General features: G+C 30.2%; 2 protein-coding genes, 1 long non-coding RNA gene and 1 other non-coding gene across 8 annotated transcripts; 3 read left to right on the plus strand and 1 right to left on the minus strand.

Annotated features, from left to right (window-relative positions):
* Nucleotides 1-1,510: 1,510 nt before the first annotated feature.
* On the minus strand, nucleotides 1,511-2,385 carry LOC128043138 (uncharacterized). The gene is made up of 2 exons (XR_008198921.1): nucleotides 2,060-2,385; nucleotides 1,511-1,945 (listed from the first exon to the last, which is right to left on the minus strand). It is a non-coding gene; the product is annotated as an uncharacterized LOC128043138 (long non-coding RNA).
* A 4,656-nt stretch (nucleotides 2,386-7,041) lies between these two features.
* Nucleotides 7,042-8,046, plus strand: LOC105792856 (calmodulin-like protein 7). Its single transcript, XM_012621674.2, has one exon. It carries the CDS (start codon nucleotides 7,245-7,247, stop codon nucleotides 7,923-7,925), a length of 681 nt encoding a protein of 226 aa, XP_012477128.1. The 5' UTR covers nucleotides 7,042-7,244; the 3' UTR covers nucleotides 7,926-8,046.
* On the plus strand, nucleotides 7,804-17,757 carry LOC105792852 (uncharacterized). Of its 5 annotated transcripts, none has more exons than XM_052634606.1 (16): nucleotides 7,804-7,944; nucleotides 10,132-10,305; nucleotides 10,494-10,545; nucleotides 10,639-10,746; nucleotides 11,802-11,886; nucleotides 12,054-12,108; nucleotides 12,433-12,831; nucleotides 13,372-13,452; nucleotides 14,545-14,604; nucleotides 14,895-14,993; nucleotides 15,086-15,196; nucleotides 15,602-15,673; nucleotides 15,777-15,893; nucleotides 16,469-16,618; nucleotides 16,960-17,060; nucleotides 17,258-17,757. In XM_052634606.1, exons 2-16 carry the CDS (start codon nucleotides 10,144-10,146, stop codon nucleotides 17,580-17,582), a joined length of 1,977 nt encoding a protein of 658 aa, XP_052490566.1. In that variant the 5' UTR covers nucleotides 7,804-7,944; nucleotides 10,132-10,143; the 3' UTR covers nucleotides 17,583-17,757. The 5 variants fall into 5 exon arrangements, with proteins under 5 accessions (XP_052490566.1, XP_052490565.1, XP_052490564.1 ...); XM_052634604.1 differs by lacking the exon at nucleotides 7,804-7,944 and adding an exon at nucleotides 9,799-10,032; XM_012621667.2 differs by lacking the exon at nucleotides 7,804-7,944 and adding an exon at nucleotides 9,801-9,990.
* Nucleotides 17,758-24,693: 6,936 nt separating this feature from the next.
* Nucleotides 24,694-24,812, plus strand: LOC128032074 (5S ribosomal RNA). The gene has a single exon (XR_008188204.1). It is a non-coding gene; the product is annotated as a 5S ribosomal RNA (ribosomal RNA).
* The last annotated feature ends 325 nt before the right edge of the window (nucleotides 24,813-25,137 follow it).

Genomic DNA, 25,137 nt, shown 5'->3' on the forward strand with positions numbered 1-25,137 from the left:
TTTGACCTAACGAAATTAATTGCCATCATTCGAGTAAGGATTGAAATTTCAAAATTTGAAAAATAAAAAAAATTAAAGTTGACCAAATTCAAAAAAAATACACGGACTAATAGCATAATTTGACCATATTTTTATATTATACAAATAACTTTTAGCTATGTCGAGGACCAGAGGTGTTTATGAACCAAATCAAGACCCGATTCCAAAATATTTTTCAAATTCTATTTCGATGGCTTAAAAAAATAATAAAATATTATAAATATAATTTTTATAATTAAATTGTAATTTAAAAATATCTTTTATTCTTTAAAACCCGAACGTTGTACAGACCTACCGAGAACATATCCCAACAGCATGCTGCCTTGTCCTGGCAATGGTGGGGGATGTTTCAAAATCAGATCTGAATTTTAGTATTTCTTTCCTAAGGTAGTAGAAGCTAGAAACAATGGACAAGTTGATCTTACAACAAGACAAACATATAGATATTTGTAACTATCTATTACAGCTATATAAATAGATTTATATTACTCAAAAAAATTTTCATTTTTAGTGAAATATTTGGGCTCATTATTTAGAGATAAAATCTTTTAAGGATATTTTAAATATATAAAAAAAATTGTATTTTATTTTTTTACCCTTTATATTTAAAAAATAGACAATTTAGTCCCTGTATGTTAGTTTAAATAGCTAATTAGTTTTTTTGTTAAAAATTCTATATATTTGTATTGTTAAAAACTAGCGTGACTGACAGAGTGATCAGGCAGTGCCAAGTAGTGTACCACGTGCATATCATATTGATATATAAAGACTAATTTTTAACTATAAAAATAAATAAAATTTTAATAATAATCAATTTACTCCTTAATTTAATTTAACGATTAATAACAGAAACAAAAATGTGTTAATGGAGAGGAAGTGTTTTGTCTTTATATAATATTAAATTATTATAGTTCTTTTTGGCATTAAGGAATGGAAAGATGTGATTGGTTTGTGTTTTGTGAATCATGGCATGCTTAAGACCACTGTGATCTGCTGCAACATTTTGTCTTATTGCCTGTATTATTTGTAACAGAATCAACCCCTTTACCTCACAGAGTGACTCTATTGAAATTCATTGTGGGTTTTTAACAGATGAATTATGCACAATTACGTATGGTTGGACTTAAACTTAACCGTTATAGTTGAGAATACTACTATTTGAGTTAATAGGCAAACCATGCGCAAATTCTTCTTTAAGTCTCACACCATGTGAGGCATGTTTGATGTGTTTTGTATTGAAATTATTTTAGTTATAATTAATCTAACATATATTATTAGGTTAAACTCATATAATTTTACATATTTTTATAATTTTTTTATAATTAATATTTTAACAATTTAATTATCATATTTTATATTTCATTTATGTAGATCATGCATGTAAAAATTTGAGCTAATTAAAATATCTAATTATATATTTAAAAGAAAATTTTAATCGTTAAATATATATTAATAAAAACAATACGATCGATAGAGAAATAGAATCAATTCGAAAATTCATATGCAAAGTAATATTCATAATAGAAACATTATGAAAGTGTGGAAAATTGCTTAATTTTTGCACTAACATATTCCTCCCCTATATTATTTATGTTTTTATCCTCAAACCCCTGCAATTTTAGAATTTTATCTCTGCCCCTTAACAAAGTTTCTGAATTCGTCTCTGCCCGTAACCATTTCTTCTAGGAAAGCTGGTAGAATTCTGGATGATAAAATGATTATGATGATGATGATGATGATGATGATGATGATGATAAAAGCTTACCATATATGAGAAATGGAGACTCTTTAGTGTTGGTCTTCAATGGAGGCATGTTAAAGACGAAAAACAAGTCCTGAGACGTTGCCATCTTCTCCCACAGCTTTCTTGAGCTCCCATGGTGTCCTCTATCTAAACCTTTGGTAGCTTCATACATACATGCAAACAAGTACACAAAGAAAGTTCAAGAAAGCTGTGGAAAAGCATGGCCAGAACTTTTTAAATTTATCAGAGAATTAAGCTTTTTTTATGGGATCCTACCCTAAAAATATACAAGGAAGAAGAAGAAGAAGAAGATGGGCATTCACTGTGTTTTCATGGAATAATATATAATCGTTTTATCAAACTTTATTTAAGAGAGAGAGGAGAGGAAGGCATGGAAGATACGGCATGGTTTATAATTTAAGATGGTGCAAGTTGTCAATATCGTATATACTTGTTTAAGTTCAAACTGGTTTAAAATACGGATATTAAATTTTGTCTAAACACGATTATATTTGTATATAATAATGTGTGATTAAAGTTCAATTTATTAACTAACTTGCAACATTACTACTATATGCCAAATTAAACCATTCTCTTTTTCCTTGAAAATCAACCCCGCAATGAACAAGAAAAGTATTCTCACTCTCGTGAACATTAAACCGGAGCAAGTCAACTTATATATTTGTGAGCGTGTGTGTGGGTGAAGTGACTTTGTTTAAATTACAATTAATGTAAATATCTAATCCCACAAAAATTACATCTATTTCTATTGTTATAAATTTGTCTCTGTATATTAGTATGAGGCATACTTGGCATACCACGTGTAATTGTCTGGTTATTTTGTCAATAACGTCGATTCTTATCAATAAAAATGAATAAAACTTTTAACAAAATAACCAATTTACTTTTTATCTAATGTGTACATCACGATAAGGTATGGATAAGTTCAAGAATAATATATGAAATCAGTGGTCACCTAGCTGTTGAAGAATGTAACCATGGATGAGTGTTTGTTTTTGTTTTGTAATTCAGAAGAGGATAGTACGGGCGCAAGTGGCTTGCTATGTAGGGGAGGGTTATAAGCCTATTATTAATAGGTACCATACCAACATTATCTGATCCTTTATCATCATTCCCTCACCCTCACCTATCAATCACCAACTCTTACCATTGTATTCTTTCATACTTTTCTTATTGGGTCTTTAAATTATAGGTTAAATTATAAATTAGTCTACAAATTTCCAAACCATATGATTGATTCCTTCAAGTTTTACTGATATATTACATGTTAACTAGGATACGAGATGGAGCATAATTAAAATATGATGATCAAATTTTAAACACTGAGATAGTTATAATATTGAACCAGAGTTCAAAGTAATTAATAATAAATAAAAACCATAATCTGGTTTTGTCAATTAAATCGTCAATTTTTGTCCCGATTTTTATTTTGACCAACTCACAAGGTGTGCTTTATATTGGATTATATAATGCTAGTTGAATCAATAAGGTTTTTGACATCAATAGTCTTTAACCCTTGCTTTCTTTTTCTTTTTCTTTTTCTTTTTTTTTTTTTGAATAATCTCATTTTTGAATAATTTTATTATAGGTTTTGATCATATCTGTTATTTTGGACACAATGTCTAAAATTACTCATAACTTCTCCTCAACTTTTAAATAGGAGGATAATGCGCTCCTATGCAATCGAATTCACGTCCTCCTACATTAACAATTGCTAAGACTCAATCGGAAAATTAAACCTTTTTTAATTCGCGAATTAAAGATTTTAGTATTAAAATGAAAGTGATATGCTACTAGTTTTAGCTTAAACTAATACATACCTACCAATAAGTTATTATTGATACATATCAACTACATTACATCAAATATAAACTCAAAATAAAACATTACTCAATTAATTATAACTATTAATTATTTAAGAGATTAAGTTTGGGGTTTGACTTTTTATGAAATAAACTTTGTCAATGACTAAATTTTGGGTCAAAAGTCAATGTACAAAAAATGTGGCTCAAAAGTCAAATCACTCAACATCAACTAAGTCAATGCAACTAATCATTAATTTTTTTTCTATTTTTATGAAAATCTCATTAAATATAAATAATAATTCTCAATTTAAATAATATAATTTATTAATTTTTATTAAGGATAAATATTAAAATTATACATTAATTTTGATACAATTTATAATGTTATACATTAACTTTAATTTGATTCATTTATATACATAAAATTTTAATTATTTATTCAATTTTAACATCTTACTAACTCCATTATATCATTAAGTTATGTGTAAATTATTGATATGATATTTTATTAATTTAGAAAAACAAATAAAATTATTTTAAATTATTTCCACCTAGATTAAAGGAATAATCAAATTAGATAAAAAAATTGAACATTAATCTCATTATACGTTCTTATCATATTTGCTCTTTTTGATTCAATACTTAAAACTACTCAAAGTCCCTCCCAACCCTTAAATAGGAGGATAATGCGCTTCAGTACACTCAAACTCACGTCTTCCTATACTGGCAACAATGTCAATACGAATCGAGTTAAATAATTAAAAATAAATAAACAAACATATTTAAATTATTTCAAACTAAATTAAAAGAATAATCAAATTAGATAAATTTAAAAAACCTCAATACGATAAAATATAAAAACAAGACAAGGAATTTGAATTCTCCGAACTACTCTACCTTTGATATAATATCTAAAATTACTCATAGTCCCTCCCCAACCCTTTCAGCGCATTTAAACCTATGTCCTCCTACACTGATAATAATACCAATGCGAATCAAGTTAAAATTCAATCTGACATTCTTTTTCAATATTTAAATTAAGCTCGAATATTGAAATCTTAGAGGAATTTACTTTAAAAACATATCTACATTTGTGATTATATATAAAAAATTGTTGAAGTTTCTTTCCTTGAGTTAAAAGGAAAAAGTAAAGGATAAAGCACAACTAGTCATAGAGCTATTGGACCACCAAACCAACATTAGGCATATTATGATACAAATATAATCATTAGTGTTTTACTATATGCTTCAACAACAACAAAGATGGGACCAATTACTTTAGTAACTTTCAAGATTGTGGTACCATTATACGACTCAAAAGAAATTACTAAAATAACATATAAAATAAATTACTAAAATTTGATTTTGATTTTGATTCGTCTAATACGTTAGAAATCAAAATTCATGTGTTTTAAATGAGTATAATTTTATTTATTTATTTTTATAATGTCGTTAATTAGTATGAATAGTTAACGCAGTTAATTATTTCTGTTAAAATGTTAATTTTATTTTTCTTAAAAATATCCATTCTATCTTACTATAAATGGTTTTTTTTCATGTTGAATGGATGATTTTAAGAAAATTCACATTGATATTTTATCGAGAATAGTTAATTGTTAGCTACACGGACTAACTAATTCTATTATAAAATAGAGAGATCAAATTATGTCAAATTAAAGTAAAGAGATTATATTTCAAATTTAAGTATAATAGAGGATTAACCTTATAAATTTAACCAAAAAATCTATAAATTCAAATATATATATATATATATATTTGAGAATTTACAACTACACCAGTGTAATCACAAATATATATACGTGAAGAAATTATAAAATAGAATACACCAATACAAAACACAAACTAATTAAAAAGTAATAACTAATAATCTGGATAAAATCTCGTACATGGCAACAACAGATGGTAGGATTTAGGTGCAAAGTCAAAAATTTTGTTTAGGAGTTAAGATAATATTATAATTTATTTTTGGGGAAGCTAAAAATTTGTATTATAAATACTTAAATTAAATTATTAAATTTTCAAAAGGGCTAAAATTATAAAAATGATTAAATTGAATCTTTTAATTTTAGGGAAGGACTATAAAACAATTTTTCCATTGAGCCAAGAGGAGGCGAAGGCTAAGGCTCATGCCCCCTTTGCTATGCCCATACTATGACTAGAGAACCACGCATGGTAATTGCGCGGCCAGTCTCCAATAACTGATTTTAAAAATAAAATAAAATACAACCTAAATTATAATTACAAATAATACACATTCGAATTTTTATCAACAAAATTAATCATTGCAAAGTGAACCAGACCAATTGATTAAATTAAGAATCGGGTGAAACAATTTATGAATTTTTAATATTTATTCATATTGATGAGTTTTAATTAATTATTCAATTATTATTGACCGACGTGTAACCGACAAAAATTAAAATTGACAATCTAATCAATTTGATTATTAATCTGAACAAAACCTACATAAAATAGAACTAAACTAAAATTAAAATTAAAATGAAATTGGGGATTTTATTTACATATCTACGAATGTGAGACTCGAATATAATAAATCATTTTCCTGATTAAATCGCTCACAAGAAAAATCTATAACTATATCAAAAGGGTATGCATAGGACACCGTAGATACGAAGCCTTAGATTTTAAACACATGGATTTTATATTTGGTTTAAATGTTTCAATTTGGTACTTGAGTTTGGTTTTGATGTTTAATTTGGTACTTGATTGTTCTTTGTCTCAACTAAGCACCTATGTTTTTTTACTAGAGCACATATGTCAAATATTTATTGGACCACATGATGTTGTTTAATTCAGGTACCAAATTGAGCATTGAAGTCAAACTTAGATACCAATTTGGAACAAAAAACTATATAACAAATTCAACACTAAAACCAAATATAAGGTAGCAAATGGTATATTAACAGTTAAAATATTTTAGATTTATTATCACGAATATATAACTTTTTATACATTAATAATTTATATTTTTTGACATATTTTTTCATTCATAATGTGTTTATTTTATTATTGATCTAATGTTGTGTTTATGTCGTGCATTAATAACTTGATTTTTATTAAAATTATATATATATATTTAAAATTCTCAGGCATTAACATCGTACAATCTTAAAATATTATGTCATTACATCTTAACAAAATTTAATTTCATAAATAAAATGGAGAATAGCTGTAAAATATTGGAAGTAATATGAAAAAAAAGTTCAGGGACCAGATTAAAAGTAGTCAATTGAATGTGTTCAATTTAGTAAAATTAGAAAGAAAAATGGAAAATAAAACTAACATCGACAAGTGTTGATTAGTTAAATTAATCAATCGCCAAGTGAATGGATTTTATTTTAATTTTTTCTTAATCAACTTTTAAAAAAAAAAGTTATAATTATAACATTTCACACGGTTTTTGGGATCTGAAAGGGTCACCAAACAGCGCGTCTTCTCAAAAAATTCCCTTTCCTTTACAAACAAATCCACACAATTAATGAAAAAATTCATTGTTCTTCATGTTCCTCAAAAACCCAGATTATAACTTTTTTTGAATCTTCTTGTTGTTCATCTTGTCTTTTTGTTTCTGTTTCATTCATCATTTTGAAGCTATGGTGACAACTTTGCTATTATTAGCTATTCTTTTCATACTGGGTTTCATTCATATTTACTTTTCTTTTTTGCCCAATAAATTTTATTATTGGATCCAATCTTTAATCCGCAATACTAGTCCTTCATCATCATCATCTTCAGCTGTGAATTACAAAACGGCCCAGAAAATATCAGTAACGGAACGGGGAGATCCAAATAACTTGGAGTTAAAAAGGGTGTTTTCCACCTTCGACAAAAACGGGGACGGATTCATAACCAAGCAAGAATTGCGCGAATCGTTAAAGAACATACGGATGTTCATGACGGAATCGGAGGTGGAAGAAATGGTGGTGAAACTCGATGCTAACGGTGATGGGTTGATTGATTTCGATGAGTTTTGTGTCTTGTGTAAAGCCATCGACGACGACGACGACGGCGGCGGCGAGGAATTTAAAAGATTGGGGGAAGAAGGTGAAATATTGAAGGAAGCTTTCGATGTGTTTGATAGGGATAAAGACGGGTTAATTACCGTCGAGGAATTGGGATCGGTGCTTTGTTCATTGGGATTAAAAGAAGGTGATAAGATCGAAGATTGTAAAGCGATGATACGGAAAGTTGATATCGACGGCGATGGGATGGTGAATTTCGATGAATTCAAGACGATGATGAAAAATGGTGGCCGATTAGTCTCAGCCTTTTGATTTAAAATCAAATTATAAGGTATAATTTCATTTTTAGTCCTTCTACTATGCCAAAATTCAAGATCTGATTCTCTTTTCGATCCTTTTAGGTAAAAATTTTCTTTATTAATTTCGATATGAATTCAATTGTTGTTCTAAAAAATATCAAAATATGAAAGTGAGCAATTAAGGACAATTAATAACAATGATAATATTTTCTTGTTAATTTTGCATTGGTATAATAATAAATTTAGCTCTCACAATTTACACCTTCTATTAATTGATAATGATTTAACAAATTTACCTTCCAGTACTTGTGTAAATGTTGAGGTTTAATTTATTAAGTTTTTTAGAATAAATACCAAATTAACAAAATATGTAAACTTAGAGGATTAAAATTGTTATTATACAAATCAAAATTATGTATGAAAGACATAACACCGTGATCAATTGTCCTTAATTGCTCATTTTCAAAATTAATAGTAATTAAAATGCTCAATTTTATATGGATCAATTTGTTCAATTTCAAAATTAAAAGAGATCAAGTGACTTTTTACCATATTCAAATTGATAACCAGTTTTTGGATTCAAATTTTAAATAAAATTTCATGTTATTGCTTTAACAAAAGGAGTTATCAATTTGTGTTCAGCTAAAGTAGAAGATGATATCCTTGAATTGTAGCATAGTAGAGGGAGTAAAATTATAATTAAACCTTTTTTATCTATATGTTGAATTGGTTATCATTTTTTAATACAGTATTGATATTTGTAACAAAGCAATTGGAAGGTTTTTTTAGGTGTGCCTGTATTTTTGGAGTGTTTCTCTCCATGTAAATTGGAATTTTATATTTGTAAAGGCCACCAAACATATATATGGAATTTTTAGAACCAATACTAAATTGACATAATGTATAAATGTTGAGGGTTAGAATTGTTATTAAACAAATTTAAGAAACTGTCACATCATCTTTCCGTTAGCCATTTAATGTCAAATGACCAAAAGGATAAAATTAAATTATTATGTGGCTATTTTGTAATTTTTATAATTGAGTGACAAGAAAGAAACTTATCAACAATTAAGTGACTGCTAATGTAATTTACTCAAAATCAAATTTTATTAATTATTGAACTAAAATTCAAATATAACTTTAAGATGCAACCAAATTATTAGATAAAAATTTAAAAAAACAAGTACAAAGAAAAGCTATAATTAAAGTTTGGCACCTAATTAAATTATTGCCTAAACTATGCGGTTTCTCGTTGACAAGCAAATTTAAAATAAAAAAAATTGATAGAATTATACAATAAAAATGTGGGAAATGATAAGAATATTTTTAAAAAATTTACATTATCTTATAAATACTTTAGGTTAATAATTATTATTTTGTAAAAAATAATTTTTGGTGGTTTATTGATTGAGTTGATGCTCAAATGTAAATCCAATCAGATAATTAAATTAATATAGATAAATTATAATATAAATAACAATGTCTAATTAAGTGATAAAGCAACATATAGTCTCCAAATTTGGAAATATTTCAGTAACTCGGTTTCTTAACGTGATAGTTTGAAATTGTGCCATGTAATCGTTTAAAATTTTAAAAAGAATTTATTATTTATATGAAATGTAAAAGATATAAAAATTATTTATTTTATTTTAAAATTTTAGTAATTTACATGCGATGACGTGACACAATCTCATATAGACATATTATATACCTCAACGTCATCCAAATTTAGGGACCAAATTGAAAAATTCTGCCAAATATCTAGTCTAATATAGACAAAAAAAAGGTTTAAGAGACCAAAGTGAAAAAAATGACAAGTTGAGCGACTAAATGTTGATTTATCCTCTAACTAATTTCCGTTTTGGACACTGTAACTATAATACTATATCGTTTACGCGGGTTTCTTCGGTTCCCTCTTTCCGATATTTTTCTTCGCCTCGAAGCTAAATATAAATATATAAAATCATCTCCATCTCTTTAAAAAAATCAATACAAAAAGAAAAAAAATAAAAAAAATGCTAGAAGCAGAGCTTCATGACTTATCAGACGACGCAGATTACGCCGCCTCTCAACAAGAAGTAAGCAAAAAAGAAAAATATTTTTTTTCGATCACAGTCAACGTAAATTCTTTTTCCATTTTTGGCGCGATTTTATCTCATAATTGTTTGATTTATCGATTTAAAAAAATTAATTGCGGCTTTTTGGCCTTGTTTGAGTAGGGATCGGCAAGTATGATGCGGTGCTACAGTAGTAAATTAAGCACGTCGAGTGAAACGGAAGGAGCTGAAATTGTTTATTTGAAGGATAATGTTGCGATTCATCCTACTCAGTATGCCTCTGAACGGATTAGTGGAAGATTGAAGTTAATTAAGCAAGGATCTACTCTTTTCATGGTGATTTGTTCGTTATTTAAGCTCTGTTTTGTGTTTTAAGTTTATGTACGTGGACGGTTTTGTTAATTAGTAATCTCATTAAGCTAATTATTTGCACCATTTCATGTAGCAAAATAGGATGGAAACTATTGTGTTTGTATATTTTATTATTGCTGAAGATATATGTTTGTTGTTGTATTTGAATGTAGACATGGATTCCATACAAAAGGCAGAGTACGAATGCGAAGCTGTCCGAGAAAGGTTTTTTTCAGCTATGGCCTTGTGATTTGAATATCGATTTTGTATTGATTATATGTTTGTTGTAGCTGTTGTTTGCTTGATTCTGTTATGCAGATAGAAATCTTTATACCATTAGGGCAGTGCCGTTTGCTGATGTGAGGTCTATTCTAAGACACACTCCGGCTCTTGGGTGGCAGTACATCATTGTTGTCCTTTCATCTGGTAGGAATCGTAAGCTCTATACTGTTTTTTCTTGGCTTGTGGTATACCAGGTTGAGCAGATGACTTTTGATGTTGCATGTTCTACTTCTACATATGATGTTCAGTTGATTTTCATGTGAAGTTTCATGGCACTATGGAGCAAATGTATTATAAACATGAACTAATTCATTTGTTGTGGAGAAATGTTCTACCAAAATCTCTTAGGGTTATGCAATGAAAATTTGTTAACCTTTCGAGATGATCAATTATTTGAAAGCCATATATCATACCTGAGTAGAGAAGCTGATAATCTTTTAAGTGTACTTATTTTGCTGAGATTTTTAAATGGCAGTGTGAAACGTATTTTGAGATATGGTTCTTTCCCCCCTTCTCTTCCTTGTTTGATTTCCCTCCTAGAGTTGGGTGCCTGATGTGAATAATGGAAAAAAATGGAAGGTTAAATCATTGCACAACTTTATAACTCAACTAAATCAACCTGGAATCATGCATATATGATAAAACCTGTTATAACTTGAAACTTTGAAGCATTTGATAATTGATATTCAGTAACTTAAAGTGATGAAGCCTTGGGAAAACTGGCATCATCTAGATTTCTTTAAAATGGTTTTATGTGTGAAAATTACTGCTTTATTGCATATCGACTGCTAATTTCTTTCCCTGGACATTTCAAAATTTTAGTTGTACAGTAATGGGTTCTTCTTTATCATACTGGTTACATGGCTACTTTTACCTGGTAGTTGAAAAGATTAGCAGGGCTAGGAAATTTTGAGTTGACTGTGTCATCTTTTTGTTACTTCCCGCATGTCATTTGTTCATGTACATGTTCATTGAATGTCCTGAATAACCACTTACGAACTGACTAGGCATTAAATTACTACTTTATGTTTTATTTGTTCTACTTGCAAGTCTTGGCAGTTCCTTTTGATGATTATATAAGGTTCAATCTCATGGATTTATTAAGTTCTTTATTTAAAATTTATTTCTCTACATTTTGTTTCATTTCTACTTTGTGGCTATTCTTGTCTTTACACTTGTGGAAAGAAATTGTTTTTCAGGACTTGCATTTCCTCCCCTTTACTTCTATAATGGAGGAGTTCGTGAGTTCCTTACTACAATAAAACAGCATGTTTTTCTTGTGAGGTTGGTTTTGCTCATTTTAAGTTCCATTTAATAGTATTTTGTGTGATCAATGGTTTTGAGTTCATTTTCTAAAGTTTTTTGTGTTATATCCGTCTTTAACCCTTGATTTATTACAAAAAAATATAGTTAGATTTTTTTGAGGCCCCTAATTTTCATCTTTTTTTCAGGTCAGTAGAAGACACAAATGTATTTCTTCTGAATGACTTTCAAATTCCTCTGCAGGTGTGCATAATGCTAATGTACCTGTTTGGTTTGTTTCTTTCGTTAATTCTTCAGCAGCAAAGTTTCCCCATAGCATTTGCTTAACATGAGATATAAGCAATACTTTAATTGCTAAATATCTTACTTTTGTAGAGGTTAAATTTTTTAAAAGCAAGTCTAAGTCTAATTTTGGCAACTAACTTTGTTCTGATCTGCTGTTAATCTTCAGTTGGGGAAACTAGATTTGTTGAAAAAAATGTCCCATTTTATTTTACTTGGTTTTATTGATCACATGTGGTCAGATAGATGGTCTTTTATTCTGAGTCTTCTAATTGATTGTGACAGCGAACTTTGTCCTCATTGGAGCTTCCCAGGGCAGTTTCCATTCCAAGCATGCCATCAACACCTGTTTTAGCTAGGGAGTCTACTTCACATGAAAATCGAGAGAGGCCTGATGTGGGCGTCAGTGATGTAAGTGCTAGTATTCCTCAGTATAATGGAAGGCGGAGGCAAAAGTTCCATGACCCTGCTCGAGACATTTCAATCCAAGTTTTGGAGAAATTTTCTTTTGTAACAAAGTTTGCCCGAGAAACAACTTCGCAGCTATTCCGGGAGAGTCACAGCAATGGATTTCGTCCTCTTGAGAGGAGAAAATCTAACCAGTCTGATGATTATAGTCACAAACCTTCTGATGATGCTGAGGGAGTTGCTGTTCAAAGCCCTGTTGCTCCAGATCCTGTTGAGGTATATGTTTATTCCCTTTGTCAATTAATTGCACTGTTATTTTTTTTCCACTGGAAGTGTTTCTGTCTGTTACAGATTTGTAAAGGTTTGTGTTTTTGCATTAGGATTGAATTCTAGATACTCTTAAGCTCACTTTTAGTGCAAATACCTGTTCCCTGAAGGTGTAATAATGCAAGTGCACATCTTTCTATGGAATCTGTTCTTGGTCATGGACCAACTGGAACCTGGTATAGTCCTGGCTGAGCGTGGCAAGTCCGGAAAAAGCCTATATTAATGTAGGATGGATCTTATTTCAAAGTTCTAACTGCTTGGTATTATGCTATTGATTAGTTTTCTGGATATGGAGGAGAAATTAACTCTTTTATTGCAATAATAATAAGGTACCTTGAGTGGTCCATTTGATAATGAAAACAAAGAATGAGATGAGTCTGGTATTAAGTATTGTTGTTAGTTTAAGAATGCTGCTTGCATTATTTATCTGGAAGGTTTTCAACTTCTATACCCGGCAAGCTGATGCCAACCTCTATCCTTGTTGAACAGAAAGTACCATATAGGGAACACAATCGTGATGGTGAAGCTGCCACCAATGTGGGGACTTTTGAGCTAATCAATTATAAGGAGGTATATAAAGGAGCATTAGTTCTATTATAGTTCTGGAGTTGTTTCCTTTTCTTTCTACATTCTACCCTTTCAGCCGTGATAATGACTTGAATGTAGATATTTAATGACATTTTCCTTCATAAGCCTTTTAGAACTGCAGATACGTGTGAATGAAATTACTGCTAAAACCTGCTTCAGGTTTCAATAGATCTTTGGGAATATGATTGCTGAATGAGATTGTGCATAAATCACTACTCAGTGTTTGATGCATGAAGTTGAAAATAGTTAGAGGGGCCAGAAATAAGGGGGAGATTGATTTGCGAAGCATTAGAAAATGATGAATAAGTTGCAAATATAGCTTTTGGTTCTCCGTTTAGCCTGGAGCAATTTTTTGTTGCTCCTCTCCCACTAACTGAGAAAATTGGTTTCTGTCTGGATCTAGCAGCAGATTGATAAACCATATGTAGTATATAGTCCATGCTTATTAGTCGTTAACATTGAGAATATGTTAATGTGATAATGTGATCGCACTTCTTCCTTGTTTTGAGTTCTTCTCTTTTCCTGTTGGATTCAGCAATAGAGAAGTTGTGGCGAAGTAATTGTAAATTAGGAGACAGAATCTGGGATGGCTTTACTTTTGATTTTTTGGTTCTATGTTGAACAAATCTGCAACGTAGCTATTTTGATTGTATTTATATTTATTGGGTCTTTTTCTTAACCTATTGTGAATAAAGCTGGGTATTCTTAGAAGTATTACAAGGCTGCAAAGAAAATTCAGAACATTAATTTATTTACATCCATGAATTAATTAAGAAGTGGTTGTCCTTTATCAAGTTAGACTCCTGAAAAATTTTTTTATTTTGCTACTCTATCTGTTTGTATGCAACCCTTCTGTAAGCAGTTCTAATTGATGGTACAAAAATGTGCATTATAGTGCTACTTTGTGTGATAAAATTGATTTCAGTCTTGTGGGAAACATGCAATTGTACTGTATTTATAATGATGATAGCAAAAGAGGGCCAATATTTAATGTGGTTGAATATTAAATTCCATATTCAGGAATAGATTTTGCATCTTAAACTAATATAATTTTTTGTCTCCATTTTCTGGCAGTTTGACAAACTCTCACTAGTATGGGGAAAACCCCGACAACCACCATTGGGGTTGGAAGAGGTTAGGAACCGGATGTGAACTTTGTTACGTGGTGTTCTATGTAATTTGCTTATTCATTTTCACCCCTTTTTTCTGGTTACGTCCTTGTTTCTGTGGGTTATGCCTCCACCTGTCTCTTGCTATATGAAACAAAATGGATTAGTGAAGAAATTTCTTAATTTCTACAATAAACCTTCCTGAAGCCTTATCGTTGAAGTTGCTTCATGTTTCAAATGCTTTCTTCCAAGGAGTACGAATTCTTTATGTGATTTGTATTATATTGCCCTTCTAAAGTCTAATTATTTTTTCAGTGGGTCACATTCTTAGATTCTGAAGGTCGAGTGGTGGATTCAAAAGCTTTAAGAAAAAGAATATTTTATGGAGGAATTGAACACAAACTACGGAAAGAGGTTTGTATTTGTAGCTGGCAATAATTCTGAGTGGATAAATTCTTTTGATTAAAAATGCATCTTAATATTAAAGACTTAGTTGTGATTTTTAGGTCTGGGCAATATTATTGGGATACCATACATATGAATCAACATATGCTGAGAGAAAACATCAAAGGTCTATCAAAAAGATAGAATATGAGACTATAAAAAGCCAGTGGCAGGTTTGCAGTATTCTTTATCTATTTGTTATGCAGCATTCTTTCCTTCCCTGCATTAAATTTGAGTTCACATCGAATTTAGTTTCAGCTTTCTTTACTCTTTAGTGCATGCAGCTGAATCTTTTGAGGTTCAAAACAAAATGTTTGTTTTCAACCTAGGATATATTTTGGGATTTGTTGACATAAGTTATATGGCTTATTGGGTGCTCTAAGCAAACCAATCAGTCTTGTTATATGCAAGTGATAGTTATAAGTTATATCAGATAGTGGGTGCTAGAACATGAAATACTGAAGTGGGAGATAAAAATTTGCACCCAACTCTTTTTGGCAATTATTTTATCTCAATTAGTATTGGCCTTACTATGTTACTATAAGAAACTTAGTACTTTGTGGTGAATATTTTGGCAGAGCATCTCTCCTGCACAGGCGAAAAGGTTTACAAAGTTCAGAGAGAGAAAAGGCCTCATAGAGAAGGATGTGGTATGAATGGAACCATTGAATGTTTGATTTTGTAGTTTCATATGCTTATTTTATTCTTGAAAAGTTTAATACTGTGATTCTGAGTGTTTTTGTTGTCTTTAAGGTAAGGACAGACAAGTCACTATCTTTCTATGATGGGGATGACAATCCAAACGTGAGTCTTCTACGTGATATTCTGTTGACCTATTCATTCTACAACTTCGATCTTGGTTACTGTCAGGTAATTACTTGTTACAAGCTTTATGTTGGTTGTTTTATTTTATTCAGTGAACAAACTCGAGGTGTATTTTAAATACAGCAACAATGATGTTTTAAATTGGCAATGCAAAGTACCAAAAAAGAACAAAATTGGCTATGCATGTTCTTGGCCAAAAAACAATTGATATGCATGGGAATATGTAAAAATGCATAATTAATCTGATCGAAATGCCGATGTGCTTAGTAAATTACATTGTGTGGTAATACTTCTTGTCTATTTCATACATTCCCTCTATGAGCTGCCAGTATGCAGAAGACATGGAGGTGTTAAATAATGACATAAGAATCTCATAAGCAAAGCAAGCCATATGAGTAATATATAAGTGGTGATTATCATAAAAAATTGATGTTTTTCTTACGTGCAGGGCATTGAATTTTATTGTAGACTAGTGGTTCGGCACGTGAACATTTAGGCTTATAGCATGTTTACATTTTCAATGCATGAATCAGTTTCTCCAAAGTTTATATCCATTGTAGCACTTATCATCTATATGAGTTTGGTTTTGTGGTTCATCTCTTTTTCTATCCTTCTTGCAGGGTATGAGCGATCTTCTATCCCCGATTTTATTTGTAATGGAGGATGAGTCGGAATCATTTTGGTGTTTTGTGGCACTGATGGAATGCCTTGGTCCCAATTTCAACCGTGACCAAAGTGGCTTGCACTCTCAGCTCTTTGCCTTATCTAAGGTCTCAAACTTTAAACTCTTACATCAAGATACACTTTTTGTTGGAAGTCACGATACACTGCCTCTATTCGGTTCATTTCATACGGTCCCTCTCTTTTATTTGGAGTGGTGTTTTTATCTCAATATGGATCTAGTCCCAGTTTCTTGAACTTTAAACTCTGGATTTGAAGTTTGTGTTGTATTTTCTTAGGGGACTTTACTTCATGATATCAACAAAAAGAAGTTTTAAGTGTATGATGACTTCTAACAAGTGGTTTATAAACATCTAATCCAAGTAACTGAATAACTCGTGAACAGAGTTTTCGTTTCCGATTTTGAGCTATACGTCTACTTTTTTTGCAGCTGGTGGAGTTGTTAGACAACCCCTTGCATAACTATTTCAAGCAGAATGATTGCTTGAATTATTTCTTTTGTTTCCGCTGGATGCTAATACAGTTTAAAAGGTCAGACTCTATAGCTGATATTCATTTCGGATATATTTTCCTTCAATCATATAATGCACATATGTTGAGAAGTAGAGTAGTTTGTTGTATAACTCTTACAATGCCCTCCGACGTGAAAATGGGAAGTGTCGTTTACTATGAGATGCAAGGATAAATTAACTTTTTAACATGTGATGCGGTCTCAATTTGTTTATCAGGGAACTTGAATACGAGAAAACGATGCGATTGTGGGAAGTGTTGTGGACACATTATTTATCGGAGCACATCCATCTGTACGTGAGTGTAGCTATCTTGAAGCGTTATCGTGGCAAGATAATCGGAGATCAAATGGATTTCGACACCCTCTTAAGGTTCATAAATGAACTGAGTGGTCGGGTTGACCTAGATGCAACACTCAGGGATGCTGAGGCTTTATGTATATGTGCCGGTGAGAAAGGAGCTGATTGCATACCCCCCGGAACTCCACCTTCATTGCCTGTTGACAATGGTTTACTCTATTCTCAGCAAGATGAAGTGTTGTAAATTAATACATATATGTACACACATACATACACACATACATATAGCTAAATTTAAATTCACGGCTCTTGTAAGTTGGCCATTTTCCTTAAAATAAATCTTATAAATATATATGTACTAACTGATAAGGGATTATTTCATACGGTGAAGAAAAAAAGTACTAAACCGAGTTTATGGATGGGCTGATTTCATTGTTGTTACGTACTGGATCGGTGGTTGGGAACCAATCAGGTCATTAATTTTTGATTTGATCGGTTTTTTGGTTTAAATCAAATAAATTATTAAAAATTTAATTAAATATTAAAATATATAAAATTTACTTTAGTTGGTTTAATTGGATTTTTTATTCAGTTCAATTGATTTGATAATTAATTTTTTTCTGTCTTTTGGATTGATATTTTGATTAATTTTTGATATAATTGGTTCGATTAGTAGATTAAATCCAGTTTAGATAATATTGATGTTATGGAAGTTTTAACCATTTGCACGACTTGTTTGAGTAATAAAGAATAGGATTGGTGAAATGTTTTCGAATTTAATTGTTTTAATGTTATTCAATAGTTAAGTCATCTCTTACATCTGAATCTTGAAATATTTTTTAGAGAAAATAAAACTACGGACAAATGCGGATGGTAACAAGAGATCTCAAAATATTTGAAAATTCTTTTAGACTTTTAAAATTAAAATTTTAATCACTCTTAGGTTAGTAGTTAAAGATTTTAAAATTTAAATTTAAAGAATATTATAAATTGAGTGGAAATTCTTTTAGAAATATAATATGCATGATAATTTTCAAATCCACATATTAATTAGGTTCTTAAATTTGAAATTATTAAAATATATTGAATTTAACAAATTCATGTTTTTATCTTTTTCTAACATATATTGTTTTGAATCTTAACTAATTTTCCTATAGATGGATGATGGATCCTATTTTTACTATTTACATAATAAATGAAATTTAAATCCAAATTTTGTAATCCATGTTCCCAAATGAAACATTAAATATTTTGAAACTTTTCATTAAACCTATCAAAATTTTTTAAAAAAATTAATTAAATCCCTCCACACCTTTTATCAAACATTCTCATTTTTAATTAGACACAAATCTAAATGCTAAAATTCGCCATTAGCTATAGATTGATGGTAGATTTGGATGCACGATTGGGTGCGGTGCAGTGCGTTTAGCTTACTTTTTATCTCACGCTACGGTATCTAATCTCACCGCCACCGCTGTTTTTACACTAACCAAAGGTAAACGCACCACTCATCTAAACTCCCCTGAGTTGCTAGAAATATGGGGCTGGAATGCTATTTGAAGGATTGAATGGTTTCCGGAAAGGGAGCTACAAAATCTACTGTCCATGTAAACACCAGGCCGCTATGTAGTGGACACTGTTACTGATTTGAAAAAAAATAAAGAACGCGGCGGAAAAGACGTTAAGGAATCCGTGATTCCTCCCCGCCAACATGACAGCATAAAAGTAAATCTCATATTTGCACACCCACACTTCGTATTGTGTGCACTAAGCTTTTGTTTTTTTATCCCCACAGCACAATCCCATGTCCCATGAATTTGATTTTATCATGTAATTTCCGCGATTTGATGTCAAAATACGAGTATAAGGTCAACATCCTTGATATGTACTAAATGCTGAAAATCTAACATTATGTGGTACGAATAATATAGGTTGGATGAATAATTTCAATTCAACTAATAATTAAATTTATATTTAATACAGGTACCGATAATCTATAAATTTATATACAATCAAAATATAATTGATCAGATTGTCGCTCGTTATGATGTATATGTGTCAACATTAATTTGCTTCTAGTTTGTAAAAATGAAAATTTATTTTTATTTTTTGAAACTTATATAATTCATTAATGCATTATGTTGAAGATATGTGACCCAAATTCTTGTTAAATAAAAATACAAGCGGCAAGATAGGGGGATCTATGAGGGCGAAGGCCGAGGGCCGGGGAATAAGGTGTTTTAACCTTATTACATTACTTCTATTTGACTTTGATTAGAATATGGTTTTACAAACCTATAAGTAGACGTAGTCATTTCTCCTCTTGTATTATTCGAATTCGACATAATGAATTTTCTTCTCCTCTACCCATGGTTTTCTCTCAAAAGGGTTTTCACGTAAAATCCGTGTTCTATTTTTTCTCTCTTTTCTTGCCATTATCGACATTCTGTTTTTATAAATTTTATTCATGTTAATAAATTTATGATGAAAAATTATTAGCTTATTATATATAAACCTTAAACGTCAAGCATCGTTTTTTAAAAATTTGTCTCTCGACTCTTCTAATAGACACCGATACTGATCCAAATGTATTGAAATTTTAATTGAAATTAAACTTAAATTACTAGATACAAAATTAAGATTAAAATGGTACCTACCATGGGAGGGTTGCATACAGGATCCAATGCCCAAAGGGTGCTTTTACTTTTAGTGTGGAGGGGAGATATAGAGTGAGATTTGATTGCAGCTTTGAACTGCAAAAAGGTCAAATATCCCACTAAACAAACAAACATAATATTGAGGCATAAACCCACCCTTTGCAGTGCATCACGTTGAAATTGTCATTTTTCTCCATTGTCAACTCCTTTGCCTTCACATATTTTATATATAGTTTCTGACAGATTTGAATGTGAAGGTGGTGGCCGAGTTTTCAACTTCCAAATTGTTTATGGTTGGACAACCAACTTTCTTTTTCTTCAAACTTTCAAGTGATTTCTAATTAAAATTTTGCATATAATATTGTTATGGTGTTCGCCATAATTGACCCATTGTCCGATTAAGATCGATTGGATTCTTTTTACTTCAGTTAGTATATAGTCAGCCGGACCATATAGTTCGTCTATATGAGTTCACACTATCATGCAAGTGAACCATACTCAAGAAACATGTGTTGACCTTAGAGTAGGATACGTGTTGACGTGCATGAAGGCCTATTTAATCCTAGTACGTCACATCGAGAGACCGTGCCTTACAAATAGGGAAATTGACCTCCATGAAGGGAAACTTATGAGAACACTCAACAACTACATATGATATTGGCTTTCAGTTTGATCTCATTTGAAATTCAGATACTGAAACACGAATGGTTATTTTTAATTCACATAGATGTTAGGACTTAATTGAAGTTTGAATCGGTGAATTGGAAAAAGGAAAAAAAAATCCATTGAACTCAACTAAATTAACAAGCAAAGGGCCAATCCCATGGTTTAATTGTTACACACTCCCATGTATCCGCCGGTCAAATTCCGTGCTACCATTTTTGTTATCTCGGAATCTGTTTTCCATTTCAAACAAAAACAAAGGAAATCTGCAGTTCTTGTTTTATATAACAATTTCTCGGGGATTGAATAATAAGGAGTTGGATGTCTTTTGACTCAGATTTAGAGTTCAATTTTTGTAGATGAAAACAAGAGTTTTGTCTTCCGTTTAGGTATTTGATAGAACTTAGGTACCGAATTTATAATAATCGACAATGTTATTTAAACTGGACCAGACGTGTTGGATTAAGAATCGATTAGTATACCAATCCAGCAAAGAGATTAAATTGATCTCTGAATAGAGGTGCTCATGCCCGGCCCGCCCGAAATATGGGAGGATTTGGGTAAAAATATAGGCCCGAAATATGGGCTTGGGCAAAAAAATGAGGCCCGTTTTTGGGCCTCAAGCACCACTTTTTTGGCCCTAGCCCGGCCAGATATAATAAATATTTTTATTTTTTATTTTTTTTTAATTTTAAAATATTTTTAAAATGCTTTTTTTATTATTTTTTAATTTTAAAATATTTTTAAAATACTTTTTAAAATTTTTAAAATAAATTTTTGATATTTATTAAAAAAAGGGCCGGGCCGGGCCGGGACTGGGCTTATGATTTTTTTTCTCGGGCCGGGCCTGGGCAAAATTTTATGCCCATATTTTGGGCCGGGCCCGGGCAAAAAATTTTTATGGGCCTGGCCCGGCCCATGAGCACCTCTAACTCTGAATGAATAACTCAAAATCGAAAAAATATGAAAGCGAGATAAAAAAAGAAGAAGATATTGGACCAAATTTATAAAAAAAAAAACAATCATTTATTTTATTATTGTTGGATCGACCATCGAATTAATTAAATTGAGAATCGATGATCTAATTGGTTCAACCATCAATTCGATTTTTAAAACATTGACTATTATCGAACCAAAAAGTAACCATTAGAATGGGACAGTAATAAAAGCTTAAATTTATATTTAATGAGTTATTATATAAAACTCTATATTATTAATATTAAGGAATTAAATTAAATTATTTTTATTTATTTGGTTAAACTACGTTGTTCTTCTATAGAATTTGAGAATTAGTTTACTTTTCTTATTTAAAATCTTAGCCCAATGATTAATATATCCTTAGTAGTTTTCATCAAAGCTTGTTAACTTTAACATGTTTATTTTCTATCAACCATATGTTTTAATATCAAGGCAGCCTAATTAACATGCCGAGGTAGCAAAATTTGGCATAAATTATTAGCAACATTAATCATTGGACTGAGTTTTTAAATCGGAAAGTAATAGCAGGGGTGACGGGGTCATAAGGCCCTGGCCCACTAAAATGGTAAATTTATGTTTTCGCCCTTTAATATTTATAAAAATTTAAAATCAGTACATGGTAAAATTATACTTTGGCCTTCCAAAATGATAAAATTTTGATCTAATCTTTTAAAAATTATAAATATATAAGCTATTAAAATAGTGAAATTGTATTTTAGCTCTTTTAAATCATACAACTCTCCCTAAAATTTTTTTTGGCTTCGGCCTTAAGTAATAAGATTTAATTTTTAACTACAAAACTAAATTCCAAATTTCATCAAATTGCATAGACTAACAATATATTTTAACTTATTTATTTTTATAAAAAGTATAAAAAGGGTAATAATAACTAGAAATGACAGAGGAATAGAAAAAAGAAGGGAAATAAATTCACAAAAAGCTTGTCATTTTTTTTTCTGAATGTATTTATTGGAATGAACTCAGTAATTCGTATTTTATAGATCTATTAAGAAAATAAATGTTGATTACAACTTTTAAAACTGTTCCATACCCAGGACAAGAATCGAACGTTTTATTTATAGTTGGAAAATTGAGCCCTCCATTGCAAGCAAATTCAATGATAAGAGGCATAATTGTTTAGATGGTACAACTAGTTTTTGTTTTATATGATGATGATGTTGGTAATGATTTTTGAGACAAATTGTAGAATTTGAAAGGGCTTCAGAATAAAGGTTGTAAAATCATATCCAAAAGTGATTCTTTTTTCTAATTTAAGTTGACAGTGGTGACTTGACTAAACTTATGCCATTGCTTTGTTGTTTGCCAATTTTGAATTTTTTAAGGATTAATACCCTAATTGGTACCTAAATTTGGTTTTGATGTTCAATTTGGTATCTGTGTTTGACTTCAATGTTTATTTTGGTACCTAAGTTTTTTCAATTTGATACTTGAGTTTTAGTTTGTCCCAATTAAGTACTTATGTTTGACTTCAATGTTGAATTTGGTATCTAAATTATTTTTTTATGCCAATTAAGGATGTATTTGATAAACTATTGAAAATATTTAATATTTAAATGTTAAATTTGGTATAAATTTATTATTTGTCCCAATTTAATATTTAAATTTGCTTGATGATCATTTTAATTTTTATTTAATGTAAAAATTTCAACACAAAAGTGTTGAATAAGATAAATAGGTAGGTAACTACTTATCACTTAATGTAGAAATATTAAGTTAATTTTATTTATTAAAATTGAAATAAAATGTCTTTTTTAGTAAAATGAGATAGTCAAATTAGCATATTTACCTCTCACCCAAAACTACCCAAAATAATATAAAATATTATATTAATAAGTTTAAAATTTTAAAAAATTAATCTTTTAAAATCAACATTTACTTTTATCAAACAACATAATTATGTTCAGTACTTATATTTACAATTTTATCAAACAAATTTCTAATATAAATTCAGCACTTATAAAATTTAACAGTAAAAATTCAGTACTTAATTTTTCAAGACTTGAAATTTTAATTTATCAAACACTTCCTAAGCATTTATTTATTTTATTACAAATTCATGTATCTATATGCTATCATACTATTGATAAGTACTAATTTATGTTAACCTTTTTAAGGGTGGGTATTTGGTATATTAGTAGTGTACTTTTTTTTTGAACAATTTTATTATAAGTTCTGATCATATTTGCTCTTTTTAAGACAATACCTAAAACTACTAATAACCCCTCCCCAGCCGATAAATAGGAAGACAATGCGTTTCAGCGCACTCGAACTCATGTCTTTCTACATTGACAATAATGTTCATGCAATCGAGCTGAGACTCAATTGATTACTTTTTTTTATTTATTTCACAACTAATTTTAGAAAATTAATACTTGTTTCTTTTTAAAAAATATATATTTTTAATAATTTACTATACCTTATAGGACACTTGTAAATCTCTTAACCTTACTTGTGAAGTTTAAAAGCTCTACTGGCAATGTACAAAATATTTTCCCCTTTTTTTAATATCATATCATGGGGTGAGTATTTGATATATTGACAATGCACTTTTTTTATTTCACAAGTAGCCTTAAAAAATAGACACATGTCACTTTTTAAAAATATTTATTTCTTAATATTTTAGTATTTCTCTCTAGGCCATTTGTCAATTCCCTAATATCACTTGTGCAGATTAAAAACTTCAATGTATCAAATAATTTTACTCTTGATAGAAAGATTCTTTTTTTTTTCTTTTCAAATCGTAAAGGATGTGCAACGGCTTTTTTTTTTAAAAGAAAATGCGTTTCAACGTACTTTGGGCGAGAGTAGTACAAGGATGGGTGACCTCCTGGGAAGTCCTGGTGTTGTACCCCTCCCATTTTATTTCATATAATGTTTTTTTTAGTTGCATTTTCTCGACGTGGTGTAACTCATTCGTTATTTGCGTTTTCTGAAATAAATAACTTGAAACGATATTTGGTCGAATTTGCATTTAAATTCAAGGCGCAAGTGCGAAAAGGGGCAGCCTTTATATGAAAAGATTGCGCGAGAGTTGACGGGTGCGATTATACCAGCACTAATGCAACGGATCCCATCAGAACTCTGTAGTTAAGCGTGCTTGTGCGAGAGTAGTACTAGGATGGGTGACCTCCTGGGAAGTCCTCGTGTTGCACCCCTCCCATTTTATTTCATATAATGTTTTTTTTTAGTTGCATTTTCTCGACGTGGTGTAACTCATTCGTTATTTGCGTTTTCTGAATTAAATAATTTGAAACGATATTTGGTCGAATTTGCATTTAAATTCGAGGCGCAAGTGCGATAAGGGAACCTATTTTCTCTTGTATTGACAACAACATCCATACTTAATTGAACTAAAATTTAATCCGCAAAACAAAATTCAAACTCAAAACATTTTCCCTTGATAGAGAGAGATAGAAAGGAAAAAGTAAATGAAAAATGGAGAAAAGAGGGGGCCCTTTCCTTCACAATGTCAATCATTTT

The sequence above is a fragment of the Gossypium raimondii genome, chromosome 8 (assembly GCF_025698545.1).
Source record: "Gossypium raimondii isolate GPD5lz chromosome 8, ASM2569854v1, whole genome shotgun sequence".
Classification (NCBI taxonomy): Eukaryota; Viridiplantae; Streptophyta; class Magnoliopsida; order Malvales; family Malvaceae; genus Gossypium; species Gossypium raimondii.